General features: G+C 43.4%; 1 protein-coding gene across 1 annotated transcript; it reads right to left on the bottom strand.

Annotated features, from left to right (window-relative positions):
• Positions 1 to 1,037: 1,037 nt before the first annotated feature.
• Positions 1,038 to 1,589, bottom strand: LOC109301673 (CENPB DNA-binding domain-containing protein 1-like). Its single transcript, XM_019522911.1, has one exon. It carries the CDS (start codon positions 1,587 to 1,589, stop codon positions 1,038 to 1,040), a length of 552 nt encoding a protein of 183 aa, XP_019378456.1.
• Between the last annotated feature and the right edge of the window lie 11,973 nt (positions 1,590 to 13,562).

Below are 13,562 nucleotides of genomic sequence, written 5' to 3'. Positions count from 1 at the left end.
AGCTCTGTGTAGAAGGTATTGGCTTCCTTCATCAGCCTGGCAACCTTAGCTCTTCTTTCACGATTGCGGTCGTTTTCATCAAAGGCTAAGTAACCATCCAAAAGTTTGAACACATTGGCCATGCCTTTCATCGTGAGAACACGGGGGGAGCCCATTTTTTTCCATGGGCTCTTTCTCTTCATGGAGCTCCCTATCCAGCTCAAGAAGATCCTTGTTTGAGAGTTCCTCCATATGGTAATTGAGCAGCTCAGCCACGTTTTCCTCGTCGACCTGCTCAAAGCCCACACACTTAGCCATCTCAACTGTCTCATGCCTTGCATCACTGATAAATTCATCAGCAGCAAAGCCTTGGAAATCATTCACAACATCAGGCTAGATGTTTTTCCAGACACCATTAAGGCACTGCTGTGTAACATCATTCCAGGCATCTCCAAAGATGTCTATGGCCATCTTGATGTTAAATGCCTTCCAAAATTCTTTGACATTTGCCTTTTCTTTTGACTCTGTCTCATTGATAAACTTCTTGAAGGTCCTTCATAGATGATAGGTCTTGAAAGCATGAATAACACCCTGATCCATGGGCAGGATAAGCAATGTTGTGTTTGGTGGCAAGAACAGCACTTTAATGTTCTCACTGAGGTCGCCAAGGCTTGGGGGGTTTCCTGGAGCATTATCAAGAAGCAAGAGAACTTTGAAAGGCAGATTTTGCCCATCACAATAAGCCCTCACTTCCAAATGCAGCAGACTGGAAAAATAATCTTCAAACAATGATCCACTAACCCATCTTTTCCAGTTGGCTCTCCAATAAACAGGCAGGTGCCCCTTTGCATAACTCTTAAGTGCCTGAGGGTTTTTGGCATGGTAAACCATCAATGGTTTGAGCTTGAAGTCGCCAGCTGTATTCGCTCTGAGCAGCAGTGTGCAGTGATTCTTCACGGCCTTGAACCCTGGAGCAGTTCTCTCCTCGACTAAGATAAACATGTGACTCGGTATCCATTTCCAGAAGAGTCCGGTTTCGTCCAAGTTGAAAACTTGCCTCAGTTCATAGCTTCCCTCCTCAATGGCAGCCTGCAGGATTGAAGGAAATTTATCTGCAGCACTTTAATCAGCAGATGCTGCTTCACCATCAGTTTCAGATGATGAAATCCGTGGCGTGCTTTAAATCTATCAAACCAGCCGGCACTTGCACTAAATGGCTTGGCTTCAGGATCATCACACTTTAACACTTCATAAATGCTGAGTGCTTTTGCTTGAATCACCTGAGTCGAAAGTGGCATGTGTTCTTGCTTCTGGTGCTCAATCCACATTGTCAACATGCGTTCCATTTTCTCCATGATGGCCGACCTTGTTAATGAAACACAGGCAGTAGATAAACGTGTAGCACTCTTGCAGGACTCCTTAATTTTCTCCTCATTGTCCCTAATTGTATGGAGAGTTGACTCACTGAACCCTGTAGCACACCTAATTTCCTTTGTCTTTTCACCTCTTTCATGTCTCTTGACAACTTCAAGTTTTTCTTCCAAAGTTATAGCTTTCCTTTTCCTTGTAGAGGCAGAAGCACTTGTAGAATCAGTATTAGAAGTACTCATCTTGAACAAAATGGTGACACTGAGGCTGAATCCCGAATCCTGCTTGGAAAACCAACCTGCACATGACTCCATTTGACTTGATCTATGCGTCTTGCATATATACGCAAATGACACGCATCTCAGGGTGTATTTCTCTGCTTGCATGCTAATATTAATTTGCATAAACGCGAGACTCGGGTAAGTAGAATATGCATAAAATGGGGTTCTACTGTATGCTGGATCAGGGCCTCAGTTGCTAATACATACCTCCCAAGGGTTCTGGGAGGATTGACTGATATCTCTAGAGTCCTTGGAACATGTAATGTATTATGTAAGTGTTTAGTTACTTATTTATAGTGACACCCCAAATCCTTATGGCTTCTATTATACAGGCATAGGATATTAATACAACTAGCTGTGTCCAGGTGGAAGCTACTGCAATAGCTATAGTGCCTTACTTGCTTTAAGATTATTCATATAGTCCAGTTGTATATCAGTTCAATCTCCTGTTTATCATTGGGACTAATGTACACTACAGAGCCTTTGCTAGCATAGCTATGATGGCAGAGTCTTCTAGTGTAGGTGCAAAAAACATCAAAAGGAGGCTTTCTGCCAGTCTAACAACACCCACTCACAGAACAACCCAAGCAAAGCTGACAAAAGTATTCTTCTGTTGACATAACTATGTCAACATTAGAGGTTTTGCTGGCATGGCTGTTTGCTAGGGGATGCAATCGTTTCACATTCTAACCCTCAAAACTATTCCAGCAAAACTGTGTAGTATAGACTAAACCTTAATTGTAGATTAACCATACCATTGATCAAATCTCAATGGCAATATGCAGTATTTAGGTTATACAGAGTATAGAGGATAGAGTTCAAACATTAAGGATCTTTGCTACCCAGGAGAAGCTTGATGAGAATTCTGGGTTACTGGCCATCATCTAGTGGTTTAGTTGCTGCACAAGAAAATCTTTTATTGTTTTTTGTTTGGTTTTTTTTTTTGGCCTAGATTAGAGCTGTCCAACAAGCAGCAGTGGGCCATATGTGGCCTATGAGAAGCTAAATTATGGGCTCCAGGCTCCTGCCCAGCCATTGCGCTCCCCCATTGCTCCAGCTGCAATGGTAGCTGGAGTCTCCAGGTTCCCCCTCCTTCCTACAGCTTTCACAGCTTACCCTGCCCTGGGAAAGCAGTGCAGCACAGGATGGCCAGGTGAGCTGAAGGTAAGTCTGGGGCGAAGTAAGCATATGGTGCAGTATTGGAGGGAAAGGAATGTGGATGCATGGTACAGTTTTGAGCAGACACACAGGTACATTGTGTAACATGGATGGGGAATACATATGTGAAATGTAGCCATTGGCAGGAGGGCCTGCACAGGGGTAGTTCAGTGTGTGATGCAGCTATGGGTGGTGGTGTCAGGATGGCATGTGACCTGGGGGAGCCTGTGGCTCACACTGTTGCAGTCCATGGGGTATTTGGCCCCTGGCCACTAAGAAGTTAGAAAGTCCCAGGCTAGACCAGGCAGCCTTAACGAAAAAGTTTGGCTGAGTAAGGACTTCAGAGTTTGCTTCATTTAACTTTAAAATAAAGCTTTTATGTCATTCACATTCACATTTGCAGTTGCTGGTTGTACTCTGTTGCTTCCCTCATTATCATTCTTGAGTTATTTTTTTCATGCTGGGAGTTGGATTTTCCTGGCACTGCATCTGTTTTTAGCAATGTATATACTAAGACTGCTGACAACAAGGAGTCTGATCCCATGTTCCTCAACCCAGGCTGTAGCCTGTTTTTTCTGGCACCACTTTAAAGTTTCTCATCTGCACTTGTCTCATGGTGACCAGCGGCAATGCATGAGAAATGGCTGATATCATTCTATTATTTTCACACTCCTTCAGCTCTGTTGCTTACAGTAGTGGATTGAGTGCTATCTTTTACTAGCTATGCAGCCATTGCTCATTCCTAGACACAGCCTCTTCAGGGTAGGGCGTAACAATTTTCCTCTTATCATTCCTTATTTTTTTTACCACTCCAAAGAATTCCACTCCAGCTTCCACTCAATGATTTCAAATCTCCTTTCCCTACACACAATAGTTCTCCAACTCTTCAACCCCAGTCCAGTGACTAGGAGGAGGGAATTATGGGATATCTCTCTTCCTATATATCTGTGGTAAGGACTGCCTGATCTTACCTTTACTACCATTTGAAAAAAAAAAAAAAAAAGGGTTTCCCCACCAACACACTTCCTCCTGCTGAACATATCAGTGGATGTGCAGCCAGACTGTATCTTGGTTGTGAAGCAATCCTGGGCCTGCTTAGTACTTGGGGATGGAGACTGCACTAATGCCATAGGGCATGTTCAGATGAGCATGCATGTGCCTCTTGCCCCATCTCAAACTCCTTTGAGGAGGGGCAAGAGGCACGTGCAGGAATGAAAAAATGTTCCCTGCTCTGGCTCCCCTTGGCTGTAGATCCGGGAGGAGCCAGGCAGGATTATTTTGCCCCAGGTGGCACAATTTGCTCCACAACAAAGTGCATGTCCCAGCACGTGCACTGAGGCAAAAAGCCCCAGCTCAAATTTGCACTGCTTCTATTTGAGCTGCTGCAAGCACATGTGCTTGCATGTGTGGATGCGCCCATAGATGCAAGTCCCAGAGTCATGTTTGAACAGTTGACAAATATAAAACAGAAATCAAATAAATCACATTTTCACTGCTGAGCTGATTGATGGGAGTAAAAGAAAAGAAGGAAGGACATCAACAGATGATATGTTGGCCTAGGCAAGAACCAGTAGTCTTCCACTGGGTTCGCTTAACTAGAGCTGCCGTAGTCCCATAGACATACATGGAATCCTCTTATAAAATCAGGGTCTTCCTTGACCCTTTCAGTTTTGGTTTGGTGGAAACTAGAACTTTTTACTGGATTGTGTAGCCAAGTATCCCATCAAGCTCCATGTTAGAGTTTACAGTAATGAAGATTAATAGTTACTAGTACATGCTTTGGATTTTCTTGGCTGCTTTCAGTCCTTTATTGTTGCTCAATTTAATGCAATCCTTTCTTGACTTTTCACTATAATGGAAAAAAGCATAGGTCTTCCAGTGGTTACATCAGTATGAGTTTCTATTACTGTTCAATGTCTCATACCTCTTTATCATAAGACTCCAGATTTTGCATGTGCATACTTGTTAGGACATTTCCTTCTAGGGTCCTCATTGCGGTGTTGGTTCACATAATCTTACTACACTTTTCCAGCACTCAAAACTTTATCTTAGATCCACCATTTCCATTTGTCCAATATCTATATTATATTATATAATATTATAGACTAGTCTTAATCCAGATCATTTTATGCTGTAATCCCGCCAGACTTCAGGAAACAAAGAAGAACAGTAAATGGAGACAAACCTACACACATCACTGTTTTGCTGCAGGAAGTGTTAATTACAGGTGATACTCATTTCTGAGTCAGTCCAGAAGAAATGCTCCAGCTTGATTTTTAGGAGAGGAAGCACCACTTGTCAGAGGTGATCTTTAACTGAGTTTTTGACTGCTTGTGTCACTAGAATTACCATGTCATCCTGTTGCGCAGTTAATTTCAGTGCTCTGGCTGCTTTCCAACTGCCCGTTACTGCCTAATTACAAATGCACTTTTCAGTTTCAAGTGGATAAATATTCTTCCTATTTTCTTTTCTTAAAGTATTTATACTGTTGCTTAGTGTTTTTAAGGTGACGAACTCCATCTCTTACTCACCTCCTGAGGTTGGTGTGAGTTTGAGGGTGGTATTATTTCTAAATCACTTTTTGGTTGGAAAGCTGTATATTACTGCAAGGTTCTAGTGTAGTAATGCAATCAGCTTGATTCCTGAGGAGCTGGTCTGGAAAACTGCATTTGTAGTTTCCTACTGAGATACTTACAAAAAGTGTTTCCAAGAACAGGATGATTCTTAGAGCAGAACTTCATGAGACAGTGACCCCATTCACTAGTATTGTCTCTCTCAGCGTCTCCTATATTTTGATCAACAGTCTGTTCCTACAAAGGCAGTACTGAGAGCTTCTGTAATCACCAGCACATGTCTTGGCTCAGTGTCAGTGGGACCATGTAGTTAGCTATCAATTTAATCATTGCTGGCTGCTCTAATTGTGGTATAGATTTGAATGATAGCTTTAGAGGACATCTTTTTAAAAAGATTCAAATAAGCCTGGCATTGAATATATTGTCTCATCAAGGAATGCAGGTGCTTCCTCAATAAAAATTAATGCCAGGCTTTAATTGATGTCTTAGCTCTTTAGCCATCTTTATTTCAGTGCTAAAATGGTTGCTATTAGTGTGTAACTCTTAGAAAGACCTGACAACAAATTTTGCTTAGTGTGTTATCTGAAGCAGGAGGTAAGGACGTTTAATATAGCATTGTAACGTTGCAAGTGGTGAACTGTGTTTGTTTTCAAGCCACCTTTGTAATACCAGTAATGTCAGAAGAAGATTTGGTTCCATTCTCTCCCCATCTGGTGTGTTCCAGGTTACTAATTCTTTTACAGTTGGCTGATTAAAAAATAACCTGCACAGAGAAACAAAATTGGAGTTGTGCTTTTTTTGCTTCTTCATGATATATACAATTATTGTAAGTGTGTAGGGAATTACTTTAAGGATTTTTTTTTTGCTTTAGAAATCAAGGTTCTCTCTAGGCTGAAAGATCTGATGATTTGAGAACTGATTAAAAAGAGCAAAAGGAAGAGTGAAATGTAATTTTTACTCAGGCTAGTTAAAACGTTTTATTTTCCTCATTCAACTTCAGTTATGAACTGTGTTTTTTGAAGAAGGCATTTCTTTGCCAAAGGTCAACCACCATTTTGGTTAAAGCATGAGAGCATGTAAGCTCAGCTTTGTGAGACGTGGTTGCTCATAAAAAAAATAGTTGAAACAAGTAGGTGAATGTACTTTTTCAGTGTAGTTTTACCTGTGAATTGTGTTGGCGGGGGGAAAAAAAAAGCTTTCCTATATAGATAAGACCTAAATCCTGCAAATCCTTTGTTTTTCTAAACAGGGGATTGGCACTAAGTACCAGTTGGAGTGAGCTGTACAGTCTCAGTTTAGTTTTACTAAAGCATTTTTAATACTCTCCCTATTTCTGAAAGCAAGTTATTGCAGCTCTTTGGATTGAATGAGCTCTGGATAGGCTTGCATTTTTAATTGCTTGTTTTGCAAGTAACAAACTCAGCCACTCATAGTATTACACGAGGCTGGAAGAAGGGGCAAGGCTATTGAACAAGTGTAAGACCTTTTTGTACTTGATTTGATTTGGATTCAACTGTGTGGCATTATGATCAAGTTTTGACTTTCTAAACTGAAGAAAACCCTTGAATCTAGTTTTCATATTTCTTTCTTTGCTTTTGAAATAAATTGGTTTAGACTCCCAATTCATTCCAAATTTGCAAACAAGAGTTTATCAAATAGATTTGACAGCAAGGACTAATGCTGAATTGGAAACTGTTGTGATATATTTGATCCTAACAAATGCAATTTAGAAAGGAAGACATTTATTAGTGCATGAGGAGGTTAAGGGTTGAGACAGTAACCACATATATTAATTGCTTATATTTGTGGAAATTGCAAGAGGAGATAATACAGAAGCAACAGCTGCCCCTGAAATTATTTGTATACATGTTTGGCTTCAGAGATTGCAGTGCAGCTGGTTGGAGGTCATTCTGAGGGCTGATAAGGATTCACCAAATTCCAAAAAGGAGAGGACAAGGTCATAGGTTTTCCTGGTAGAAAGGCAATGTATGCTTAGCAGAAAGTGCATGTCGGGTGTTTTTTTTTATTAGGATAAGAAAGAAAGAGCACAGTGGAAGTCTCAGTTCTAGAAGAAGGCAAAAGGTATCAGTTCAGTTACAGCTTTCAACCTACCTTAAAGGAATGTAGATATTGTCTTTTTTTTATTTCAGGTAATTTTACAGATACAGGTTCTGTCCAGTTACAAAATATCCTTATCCACAGCAGAAAGGATTCCATTAAGTGTGCCTATTTTTTAAGGAGAAAATATTTTCTAAGTGGTATAAATCATGATTTATTTCTCATAATCCTAACATTCCTCATATCTTCAACTGCTTGTTAGAGCTTGAGCAGTCCAGCTGATCCATGAACTCAGGCAAAGAGCACCTTGCAGCTATCTTGGCACATCATCTTCAAATTGACAGTCAAACCAGTATTTCTTCCAGTGGTGTAATAGGTCCAGGTGTCTGGAGCAGCTGGCATACAGAGTGGAAGCAGGGACTTCTGATTGGTGCCGCTGCTGCTGGTGTGATGTGTATGGCTGCAGCAGCAGCCTTTTATTTTTGTGGCCCTCCCCTCCAAATTGGCACCCAAGGTGACTGCCCCAGTCACCCTGCCTTAGTTAACACTGCTGTTTATTCAATTCTGATCCCATGTAGCTTCCTTAATGATCTAGCCAAGGTTTTTTTCTATGTAAAAGACACTTATTTCTCAGTGGGACCTCAATTTTATCTGTATTTCATTGATAGGTGTGCCATTTGAGCATATGGCCTTGTACTCCCTGCTTCAACTGTTCCAGAAAAGTCATTCTGGTTGCTATCACATCATTTCAGCAAGGTGAGTGGATGAAGTCCAAACCCTTGGTGGCAGATTCCTCTTGCGCTACTTTCTACTCAGTAAAAGTGACTTCACAAACACCCTAAGTTTCTTTCCAAATTGATTTCCAGTTTTAAGTCAGCAAGTCTCCCTGCTGATGTTTTTCCAAAGTGCCATTCTTCTTAAATTAAGAGAATCCCTAGAATCATTCAATGTTAATGGGGCACTGGCTCACTAATTATATGGGGCCAAGCCTTTTCAAAGTTCATAATTCAGCTCTATATTTCCATAGCTGAGTGATCAAAAGCCACACCAATTTAATCTCAGAAACTGTACAACTGGATTTCAGGCTGTGTCAGACTATGTTATGAGCAGGGATCTGGGTTTTCCGCTTCCCATGGGAAAACAGAAAAAACACTGATTTCCCCTTTTAACCAAGAAAATGCAGATTTTTAATTTTAGTAGAGAAACGTGGATTTTCCGCTTTTGCAAAGAGCTCTCTGCAGCCTGGCAGAGTTTCATCCTGCAAGGGTCTGGGGGGAGTGGGAGAAGGGCAGTCAGGCAGGGGACACCATGTGCATGTGCATGCTTACACATGCATGTGGCCACCAGGCAGCCTGGAGAGCAGCTCCTGCAGGTAAGTCTGGCAGCAGGGCAGGGAGCCTGAGCCTGCAGCGACCAGCCCACACTTGCCCCCCAATGGGCTCTGCTCTAACTGCTGCCCATGGGGGAGAGCTGGGCTCTGCAGTCCACTCTAGCACAGCAGCCACCACCTCCCACAGGCACCTGCCAGGGCTTGGGTGCTGTTGCAGGGGGCAGAGGGCTGTGGATGCTGACCCGTAGCCCTGGTAGCTGGAGGCCACCTCCAGCAGAACTAGGAGGTGGGGGCCTGTGGGTGGGGAGTAAGGTACCTGGACCTGCAACCTGGTGAGCACAGGGGGCAGGAGGCGAGCTCTAATTTTTCCCTGATAAAAAACCCAAAATCAAATACCAACATTTATAGGTACTTAGAATTTATTTTATTATAGTGATTGAGGCACTGGTAAGCTTCCAAATTGCTTTAAAATTGCAAATATATCAATAAAACATTGTGTTCAATTGGTACCTATATATATAGTGACATTTCATTTTAATTATGGATTTTGAGGTTTTTAATTGATGAAATGTGTGATTTTTTTTTTTTAATTTTTTTTTTAAACAAAGAAAACCAGGATCCCTGGTTGAAGCTACCGAAGTGGACTCATCCTCTGTGATATGTGCCAACTTCACCACAGTTCAGGCCACCCTATTGCCACCCACTGTAAAACAGCCCCTTTGGAGTTTAGTCCTTAAGCTCAAAGTGATTTTGGAAGTCTCCCAGCCACATGGTTCATTTGACAGGATGGTTCTCCAGGTGCTATTCACCTATGGAACCCAACTCTGTGTGGACACTGTTTGGGGGTCACCCATTAATCAGAATTTGCATGTGGACAACTATTTGAAGGAGAAAAGTAAGTTACTGTAGCAAGCTTACCTTTTCAGAGCTTGGGTTAAGTCCCAAGATCAAGAGTCTGCTGTTTGATTGGTGGAACCCGCCCACCAATCCAGAGGCAGCACAAGGGAAGCAATGCCCTGCCCTTTTCCAAAGGGAGGGGGCAAGGAGCATCTGGACCTGAATCGGAACTGCACCAGCCAGGTCCAGAGAACTTCAGGGGTGGAGCCCCTGAAGAGTATAAAAGGGGAGTGTGCTCAGCAGGGTGGGGAGAGATGAGGAGGGATGGCGAGGAGAGAGGACCTCCAGAGATGGTCATCCTTGGGACCCAGCTTGAGCTTCAGCAGAGCACAAATGATCCCCGGCGCATGGGGATCAGGCTCTAGGAGCTGCTCAAGGCAGCTTGAGCCTGTGAACCCAGCAAGAAGCTGAGCAGTGGGTGTGTAGATTGGCACACTGAGAGCTGGCCCTGGGAGCAGCTCGCAGCTGCTTGGGCCTCACCCAGTTCACAGGTAGGTGCACGGAGAACCACCTTGGAAGCAGCTCGTGGCTGCTCACATTAGCCCTGGCCCTAGGCTGAGTGACCAGAGCCACACAGTGTGGCTTCACTTTCAGCTGAAAGAGCCCCAATGCCCAGAGCAGGGCCTGAGAGAGGGGAGAATCCCTGGTGTGAGACTGGGGAGTCAGAGTCTGCAAGGCCTTGGCTCCTGCAAGAGAGAGAGCCCTGGGTGCCCAGTGCAGGGCACCAGGCCATCGAGGAGAGTCGAAGGCACCGCTGGGGAGAGGCTCTTGTGGAATCAGTCACTAGCGGACAAGTCTTGACTTTTCTAGAGAGGAAGCATGGGTTACTGGGAAAGCGGGCCCTGCAGGGGAGGCTGACATGGGTAAGAAGGGTCTGCTGCCTCCCCCCTCCATTGCAGGAGGGGTGTGTCCACATCCCAGGGCCCTAAAGGGAAGGGACTTCAGGGAAACCCCTCGGAGAGGTGCTGAGTGCACTCCCTATTTTGAGGTTGTCGTGTTAAGAGCTATATGGCTAGGGGTATTCTTTAAGGCAGCTTATATGGTTTATGCGTTTTAATGTCTCAATGTGTATATTGGTATTATTTGTGAAGGTTTAAAGAAATATTATGGTTAAGTTATTTGGGATATATAAGTTAATATCCCTATGTGTTAATTGTGTTGTATAGGTTATAAGTTATTTGATTCATATTTCTTATTATATGTGAATTGTGGAATATTATATTTAGTATTATGTGTTAGGCCTTGTAAATATTCTATGTTTTATATTAAGCATCTGTATTTATTCTTGTAATAAATTGTCCATAGTTAAGTATTTGGTTTCGGCCTAGCTGCTATAGAGAGGGGAAGAAGCTGCTCTAGTAGCTGACCCCTTCCTCAGCACCCTGCCTGACCACCACCACTGTCATTGGAGGACAGGGCACCTCCCCCGGGGGTATCTGGGCTTAACATCATTTGAAATCTCTGCAGTTGAGAGGAAATAGAGGAGCAGGAAGTGTGCCCCACCCTTGAATTACTCAGTGCAAGGCTATAAGGGGGAGTTCATTCTACTAATCTGTGAAAGCAGAAAGCCTCTGGCCTGAGACCGAGGGCATGAATATTACCAGTAGCACAACAAGCAGAGATGGCACCTGAGGCAAACCCTGTGGGAGAGCGGGAGTAGTGCACAATTCCAAGAGGAGAGCAGGGCTGCAGAGCAGCGGGTATGGGGATGTGCAGCTCCAAGCAGTGGTGATGCATAGGGGGTGCACAGGGGTGTATATGCACCCCCTGAGACTGCTGGTGCACCCCTTGTCAGGCTGCACTCCCTGTGTAGGTGATGGGCAGGGGGGCAGGCAGGAGCACCAGTGCTCCCACTGCGAGTGCTGGGCACGGAGCAGGGCCACCAGCAAAAATGGCCGTGACTCTTCTGGAAGTGGCTGCAGGATTTCCGGAAGCGGCATAACTGCTTTTTGGTGAGTGAGATCGGCCGTGGGGGGACCCCCTCCACCCCACCGGTCACCCATGGCTTCAAGGGAGGGGGTACTACCCCATCAGAAGCACTCTGCCACCATGATGTAGACGTACCCAAAGTTGTTATAACTGCCACAAAATAATGTTGCCAGGATTTTGAGATGTAGACCGCATCCATGATTTGTCTCATCTGCCCTATCAGCAACTACACCATCCAAACATTTCAGAGTATGGCCATTCTCTGTATTCCATTACTACCAACTGGCAGGGGAAGTGAGGAAGAAGTCTATAGACATAAGATATTAACTGTGTGTTTTGGTGGAGAGAATACATTCTAGGAGAAAAGATACCACTTCTTGTTCCTAACTCTGCCACTGGCTATGGGCAGATCACTTTATGTGCCTGTCTTTTTCCATCTGCAAAATGGCTGTAATAGAGCTCTCCCTTGATAGTGCTTTGAAGTCTACAGGTGCAAAGTGTTATCTAGCCATGGTAGTATGTCAGTTACAAATTATGTGATAACTATAAGTATGTAAATGACCAGAAGAGTCCTGCAAAAAACATTTCTCCTTTTGCTAAAAATACTTGGATATTCACTGAGAAAAATCTTCACTAATACACAATTAAGGTTGCTTGGGATGTCTTGTCTCTTTCTAGAACTTCATTTTCGGTGACATTCAAAAACCTGAAAATCAGGAAAGGGAGAGCTAACATATATGCTAATGAAGCTGTAACTGCCCTCTGAATATTATCTCAATACAACCATAACGTACAATCACACTCTGCCTTTGCAGATAATAAAGAAGAGTCAGGGAACAAGGCACATAATAGCCATGGGACAGAGTCTAATACCTTTGCTTTGCTACAGCAAAATGAACGTTTAGCTGAACTGTACTGAAGAGAAGGTACTTATACCTGCCCTATGCTCACGGAAGAGCCCACTCCACAGAAACAGCCCTAGACTTCTTACATTTTACAACCTCCTTACCTCCTTTTAAAACTCATTCACATTCACCAACGGACTGTCATCTAACATCATACTTTAATTTACCCATCATTAAAATCCTGACCACTCTCATATCCCATTTCATTTTCCTATTACCGATACAGTTTTATAGAACCCCCTGCTGAAATGAGACACACGGGATCCTTCAAGGTACATACCCACCTCTTTGTATTGATCACAGGCATGAGGGAGAAAGGTCTGAGACCCAGCTGGGGGCAGGAGGCAGAGTAGGAGGTCTGAGACCCAGCCAAAGGAGCAGGACCTCCAGATTTCCACACATCACAGTTAGATCTCTGCCACACTCCTCAAACTAATCCCCAAATCTTTTCATAATGCAATTCCAGCTTTGAGCAAACTTCTCCAAGCTTCGCTACTGTTCCAGCTTTGCTACTGCTCCAGATGGTTCAATACAGCTACACCTAGGACAGCTGGAGTGTATGCAGATAATTTCTAGTGGCTATTGCCAACTCTGGCGGGAGGGCAGAGTTAAGGTTGTGTATGCATGTTCCTTAACTCTTCATTTCCTGGTTTTCAGAGCTTTGAGTGTCACTTAACCCAATACTCTAGAAGGGAACCACAGGGTCCTTTTAGTTCTGCATTAAAAGTTTTTTCTTGTCAGGCAGTTCTCCACTGCTTTTTATAATGGCCTGTTCCTGTCCAAATGTTACCATCAGATGTAGTAGTAGGTGCAAGGGAGTGGGGAATCAGGTACCATAAGATTATTTTTGCAGAAACTAGGGAAGAAAAATCTTGGAATGAGGTACCCTCAAAAGCAAGACAAAATCTCCCACCAGCTGTTCTGCACTCTGGTAATCTATGTTTTGGACAGACCGAAATGGGATACATGTCAAAATATCAGAGGGACTTAAGAAAGTAACTTACAAGCTTTCCTTTTCCTTCAGATAAATATATTAGCTGCAATGATAGTGTGTGTGTGTGTGTGTGTGTGTGTGTGTGTGTGT

The sequence above is a fragment of the Gavialis gangeticus genome, unplaced genomic scaffold (genome assembly GCF_001723915.1).
Source record: "Gavialis gangeticus isolate Ggan-Ray unplaced genomic scaffold, GavGan_comp1, whole genome shotgun sequence".
Classification (NCBI taxonomy): domain Eukaryota; kingdom Metazoa; phylum Chordata; order Crocodylia; family Gavialidae; genus Gavialis; species Gavialis gangeticus.
Note: the sequence above shows the minus strand (reverse complement) of the source record. Positions and strands in the feature narration are given on the sequence as shown.

What these genes read in the sequence shown, in the direction of transcription:
- LOC109301673 (XM_019522911.1), bottom strand. Translation starts at nt 1,589, where the DNA reads ATGAGTACTTCTAATACTGATTCTACAAGTGCTTCTGCCTCTACAAGG.